General features: G+C 39.0%; 1 protein-coding gene across 1 annotated transcript; it reads right to left on the bottom strand.

The window, feature by feature from the left end:
- Positions 1 to 2339: 2339 nt before the first annotated feature.
- Positions 2340 to 6976, bottom strand: kcnk1b (potassium channel, subfamily K, member 1b). The gene is made up of 3 exons (XM_030772667.1): positions 6622 to 6976; positions 3991 to 4386; positions 2340 to 2599 (listed from the first exon to the last, which is right to left on the bottom strand). Exons 1-3 carry the CDS (start codon positions 6974 to 6976, stop codon positions 2340 to 2342), a joined length of 1011 nt encoding a protein of 336 aa, XP_030628527.1.
- Between the last annotated feature and the right edge of the window lie 258 nt (positions 6977 to 7234).

Raw genomic sequence — 7234 nt, forward strand, 5'->3', positions numbered from 1 at the left:
CCTTTTATAATTGTTTTTTTTTTTTTTTTTTTTTAACTTTTTTTCTCTCCAGCGTGCACCCCACTTGTTTATTTTTTGACACTAATACACAGCAAATGAGCTGTGGGAGGTTTTTTTTTTTTTTTTCATTTCATTGGGCAGTAGCCACTAGCGCCAAGGGCAAAAGTACCCATCAGCTGCCACAGTGCCAACCAAGGCTAGTGCACTTTACATCAAAGCCCTCCACAAATGGTGAGATGGTTCAGCGACTGCAATGCTTCCACATAACATTACAGAGCTCAAACAGGTCAATCAGTCACCGCAGATATTTCCATTCTCCTAAACTATCATTCACTCATGTTGGCTAGAATAGTACTTTGAGGATTTCAGAAAGAAAGGGATATTTGCTATCACTGATAACAGAACACACTTTTTTTCAATGTTAATTCCAAGCCCTTACCTCTCCAAGCCTTTATCGTTTTTTTGTCTGTGTTAATTGAATGGATCGATACTGTGTTGGGTGAACGTACTGTAACTATTCATTCAATCAAAAAAAACTTCAATAAACATAATCATGTTCTTATTCATTTGATCAGATTCCTTGGTCTACATGAAGTAATAAATTAAAGTCACTTGAATAGGGAAGACATTACAGAACAGTGTTCAATTTCACATCTTCATAGATACTGTACGTTGTGCAAAGTACACTGCAAAAGAACTGTAACAACATTTTGGTTTAATTTTTTATTTTCCACAGTGATCAGCACAATTTTGTCACAAACTGGTGAGTCACTTTATTTTCACACTGAGTTTGATAAAAGCACTGTTGATGTACAAGTGCTATGAAATACACATGTACTGGAACATATTGTTTTGAGCTTGCACTGATACAGTTAAGATACTGCGGGAGAAAAAATTCACAAAAGCTCATGCAGAAAACAGCTGTCACCCTATGTACAAAAAGAATCAAATTCCCTGTTTCTTTGGTCCTTTCTCAATATAACAGCAACATAAAGGACATCCACCACTCAGACAGTAAGTTTATTACTGTAAGTATGATATTCAGCTTCCCTCCAGCAAAGGAAATGAAAAAATGATATGACTTAGATATTGATCTGACAAGCATAAACTCCTAACAATCTTCAGTACTAAATACTAATTTTCCTTAAAACACAGTTAGATAAGGACCATAAAGTTTTGCTAATGTGGAGGCAAAATGGTATGGTGAAAGATGCTGACATTCAGTTTTTTTTATTACTTTTTTCTTTTTTTGTTTTTGAGATGAGATTTTATGGCATGATGTTACAGATATTCTTTTACAAAGTCTTTCAAACAATTCCCTTTAAAATGGTCCTTTTCAAGTTCCAGAGCCTTCATGTAGCCATCCGTACAGTTCTGATGCTCAATTTCTGAACTCAGAAAACATATGAGTGCCCATTTAGATATGAAATCAGTTTTTCATTCACATTGTGCATATTTCCCTCATGTAGTACTCACATAGAGACAAAATCCTAAAGCCAGTGATCAGTCATACAAATTAAACACATACACTCTACCAGCTGGGTCCAGCCCATTCCACTCAATCAGTTTCCTTTACAGAAAGCACTTATCTAAGTCTCAAGACATTCAACCAATGACACAGGAGACTTTAAAAAATTAAGACAAAACAGTTTAAGTTACAATGCATGTACATAAGTCAAGGATATGTGCATTGCCCATGTAAACTCTTCTGTAAGTTGCTTTGAACAAAAGCATCTGTAAAATGACATGTAAATGTAAACAGACAAACAATTCAAAAGAAGACACATCTGCTTCATATTTAAAATTGCTGATGTTCCTTCGCACTAAAATCTATGTGCTTCCTCTAAATCTAATTTAAAACTTCCCTGAAGCAAACGTCAAGTCAAGTACTCTAAAATGTCTTCACAGACAACGTATATGAAGTCATATTGCAAGACATACTACATATGAATGGTCCTCTACTCAGCAGGCACAGCAAATGCCATCGATATGTGCTCTTATGATGACTAATGCAACAGTAAACAGTGTTAAACTTACCCTTACCTACTCTACAACACACTGTCTCCTATTTCCAACTGATATCTCACCTACACTGTACACTAAAATGATCTCTTTCATTTCTTCAGAGGTATGGAGTATGGTTTCTTCAAACAGCACTGGATTCACAGCTCATTTTTTTTTGTCAGTATTATGAAACCATTATCTATTCCTATCAAGGTTATGATTTTAGTTAATCTACCTTGTCAAAGTGTGCCTGGATAAATGGATGTATGTCTACATCTACTTGTACGGTATGGTTGTAACCTTCCAGTCTAAGGCTTTGTCAAAGCTTTGTCTGTTTATCTGATCATAGGATCGTCTCCTCCAGGAGAGGTCAGGACAGGGACATCCACAAAGGGCTCGGTTTTCTCCTCCTGAGGTGTGACGACGTGGTCAGTCATGGCGGTGAAGGTCAGGTGGTCTTGCTCCAGTATAGCCAGTCGGTCCTGAGGCTTCTCCTTCTTCAGATAGAACATCTTCCTCAGCTGCTTCAGCTGCTGCAACTCACAGAACGTCTCCAGAACCACCAGCATGGCAATGAGACCCAGGAGGAGATAGACTGGACAGAAAAGGAATGCGACAAAGAGAGAGAGAGAGAGAGAGAGAGAGAGAGAGAGAGAGAGAGAGAGAGAGAGAGAGAGAGATGTATTGAATTTGTAATCTGTAATCTTATAAATGTGACAAACCGTAGTTGTCAAAAGAACTTCAGTGATTTTCAGTCATGATGCAATTTACTAGACCAGGTCATTATTTTTAGGTACACTAAATCAGTTAGATATTGTATTGTTAATAGTTCTGACTCAAGAATGGCCTCTTTAGAAGATAACCCAATTAATTCACTTTGAAATACCATTCTTACCAATCATTTCCACACAGTGGGAGAGATTTTATTGCCTATTAGTGATTTCATTGCCTACGTCAATCCCCAAATATGTCCTCTTTTTGCTGTCTCCCACAGGCCCTGGGAGCATAGACCATCTGCACAGTTCCATCCCACACAAACACATGTCTATTGACGTTCCCTTATCTGATGTCACAACTCAATGATGTATTAGCCTGCTGTCATCCTATTCCATTCTCTGACCACGAGGGGGAGCAAGAGGAGACCCAGAGAGGCCGAGACAGCGAGTAGGTGTGGTGTGGTGGTTAAGGAGCCTACATCATCTATTGAATCAAATCCGGTCTGCAGTACCACAGCACATGCGCACAGAGCGCATACAGTCTGTTTCTATGACAACAGTCAAGGCTGCCAAACCAAATGTGCATGTGCCAACACCCTAGACATCCCAGTTTTCCACTGTTACATTCAGTACTAGTTTCAAATATCAGGAGATAAGACCCAATTTAAATATAGAAATATAAAAGCTACTATACTTATTTGCTTTTTATTTCTTTGAATTTTGTGAAACTGTGGAGACTTGTGGATATTGAGCACGATAATAAGCTATGAGGACATTAAAATATTAACAGACAATATTCACAGTTAAAGAGGCATTTCATAAGCGTGCTAAATTTGCAGACAGCACTTTACATTAAATATTTTTGGAGCTTCATTACACTCCAATCTGTCTCTTTCTTCTGTCGAAGCCTAAAGCACTCTTTCCAGCCTAAGGCTTTGTACTATTATGGAGAAGGCTGCAACATCTGAAGTCTGTTAACTTAAAAATGTTAAGCCACCAGCTACTGCTCAACCAAACATCAAACTCATTCATATTCATTTCCTTTCTGGCTGTACAGTGTCACATTTCCCAGACCGACTAAACATATTCCGTCACCCAAGCACAAAGGATCAGTACTCATAGAAAGAGACAGTTCCCATAACACTTAATATATTTATTTCACGGTGGTGTTGCTTGATAAATGTGTCTCAGCCACACAGAGGAAAAGTTGAGACCCTCTCCAAAGTTAACTTAAGACTCTTAAAATAGCTTTCCCTGTAAAAAGACTTACCTGTAATGCCCAATTTGTAAAGCTCGCGAAACTTCTGGTTGAAGGCCTCTCCAGGCACATAGTCTCCGAGGCCGATGGTGCTGAGGGAAATGAAACAGAAGTAGAAAGATTCCAGGAAATTCCAGTCTTCCTCCAGAGCAGAGAAAATAGCAGCGGGGATGAGGAAGAAGCAGGACACCGCAACGGAGGCCAGCAGGCAGGCGTGGACGATGGCCACCATGGGCTTGGATAGACCCCAGCGTGTGTGCACATACATTATGGGTCGCCGAGTACTGAAGACCATGATCCTCTGAACCACGGCCGTGAGGAAGAGGAGGGTGAATGGAATGCCAATCACAGAGTAGATGATGCAGAAGGCCTTCCCACCGTCGGACAGTGGGGCTGTATGACCGTATCCTACACACACACACACACACACACACACACACACACACACACACGCAAACAAATACATATACAAAAAAACAGTGAAAGAATTATATTTATATTGACAGATAATGCTTTTTGTCACTATAATTATCATAGCTAGAGGAAACAGTGCTATTAGTGGTCATAAAAAGGCTAATTGATCTATACATGACAAAACAAGTGTCCAAAAATGAAGAACACGATAGACATGAACAAAATAAATTCTGTTAAAAAAAGAAATTAGCACTGAATTCCATCTGTCCTTACTTCCACAATTAGCACATGGCTATAATACATGAAGGGAACAAAAGAATGTCGCATGGATTGCTGATGTATATTAGAGGATCCTACAGAGCATTCCAAAATGCCTACAGCTCCAACACCTCTGTGTTAAAAGAGAAAGTCCACTGTAAAATGCAGCACATGATTTACACACCAGTTTGAAAAGCAATTACCTCTGATTATACATTAAGAAAGGTACACTTCAGCTTTGGAGATATCACACTCACTAAATGGAAAAAACATGGCCAAAGCTATTGAATGGGCCGTTTAAGTAAAATGTTTATAAGTCGTGTCTGCTCGTCCTGTCAATGACCACATCACCAAGGACATCAAGATGTAAGATTCAAGTTTTATTGTGATGACACGAGTTATTTTTAGCTATGAACCATGGTTTCATTTAATTAGTACAAGCAATACATCTTTATGAATGTAAGAACATAAACACTGGACTTGAGATAACTAATCCTCTCCTTTGTACAAGTCATATTTGTAACTCAAAGTTCATGGGAAGAAGAACTTACGAGTAAAAATGTCACAGCCTTAACTAAATTTATAAATATAAATTATGTACTATAGAATAATACACTATCCACTAAATTATACACCATAAATGTCCATATGAACACTAAGCTAGCAAAATAATAAAAAAAGGCACCTGCCACACTCAACCAGACATCTGATCTTAAAGAGAAGTTAAAACAAAGTGGAAATTCCTAACATCTGTCACTTTCAATGTAGTCCACAAGCTAACGAACTGGTTTCTTGGAAGTGAAACAAAAAAGTATTTTAGACCAGTGGTCTTCGTTGATCAAAAAGAGAAAGGAAATTAAAACAAGGAAATCCTCAACACCTGTGGCACTGAACAAAAGCCACAAGCTCACGAACTGATTACTTGGCAGAGAAATGAAAAAGTCCACTTTAACCGTCTCCTGTCTGGACCTGTTACGTGTACATTAAAAGCGATTAGATATATGAGCAGAAAGTGCACTGTTATTTTGGCTCTTTGCGCAATATGAGATAGGAAGAACCAGTGTTGAAATCTGAAGCACATAAACCACTGTGAAACATGTCAAGGCAAGAGTATCACCTTAACCTGTGATTTTTACAAAACTGAAAGTCACAAGTAGCTCCACAAGTTTGTTCTTTGCAAAACAGAAAACTGCACGTGTGAGCATACACCTACTTAGACTAGATGACGACAACTGGTGTTGACTAGAATGTTTGTTCGCTTAGTTCCTTCCTTTTAATTTCAAATCTCTGTTTTCAGCGCAGAGATTAAATAGGCCTAATGTAAACTCTTCAGAAACACTCATTACTGGGGAAAGGCGCGGGTCAGCGTGTGACCATGAAGTGCCGCGGTCTTTTTGTTGCTATTTGTAAAGAAGACACTATACTCGGGTAACACTAATATGTCGCTCAGGCGTCAAGTATCATCAATGACTCAGCCTCAAAAAAAGGGAACATCTTAAAGGGCTGTAAAAATAACCAGTAAAAACACTGACATGTAAAACATTTCAATTCCAGCGTCCTACGTAACGGTCTTATTCCTGTTAAATTACTCTATTGTGAGACAGAGACCCAAAACAGGCCTCTAAACCACCCCTAAATCCAAAACAGGCCTCTAATCAAGCATTAATGTCTGACAAAGGCATGTCAGACAACTGCGTCGCAATGGTCTCCTCTGCATTGCCATACTCAACTGTTTTTTTAATCATAATTTTAAACAGGCGACACTATATCCATTTAATTTTGAATCACGTGATTAGATGTTATTTTTTTTTAAGAACCCATACATAAATGTCTGCATCGAAAAGGGTTGCAGAAACAACGGGTTAACTACTGCCCTTGTCAAACGGTCTCAGCACAAGAAACACATAGAAAGAATATCTTCAACACACTGTTTTAGGATGAGTCACATTCATCTTTATGGACAACACTCACCTGTCGTTGATAACACGGTGCTGGCGAAAAACAGCGCTGAGGTGAAATCCCAATTCCAGTTTGCTGAAGCGTTGTTGAGGATGGACACTCCATAGTTACTGGCCTCCAATGCTTTGGCTAAGAATTCTTCAAGGCGTTCCTCTGATAAACATTCGTTATCTTGAAGGAACTGTCTTTTGATGGTTCTGAGTTCCTGGCGCAAGAGGTCTTCATACGGCAGCTCCACCGAGGAAAATACGACAGCACCGAATATGAGATATAAAATATATCCCAACACCAAAAATAAGAAATACCATGCCGATTTGTTGCTCTGGATCAGTCGCACACACGAATTGCTTGTGAGAGACTGTAACATTTTCAACTTCTATCACAGTGTGAGAATGTTATCGTTACGTCGTTATTATATCAATGCCCTTGATGGATTCCTCTAAAACGCCATATAAAATTAGAACGAAGCCGCTATCCCTATGCAATGTTTCAAACGTCCCCCTCTGTTTCCTCTATTTCTTCATCTTTTGCTTTCAGTTCACGCTCAGTGAGCCCGCAAAGGCGCGAGGTGATGTGGCGGTTGCGTTCAGTATGATTGGTGTGACGTATATTCTTCCTAATCTCG

The sequence above is a fragment of the Chanos chanos genome, chromosome 4 (genome assembly GCF_902362185.1).
Source record: "Chanos chanos chromosome 4, fChaCha1.1, whole genome shotgun sequence".
In the NCBI taxonomy this organism is placed as follows: domain Eukaryota; kingdom Metazoa; phylum Chordata; class Actinopteri; order Gonorynchiformes; family Chanidae; genus Chanos; species Chanos chanos.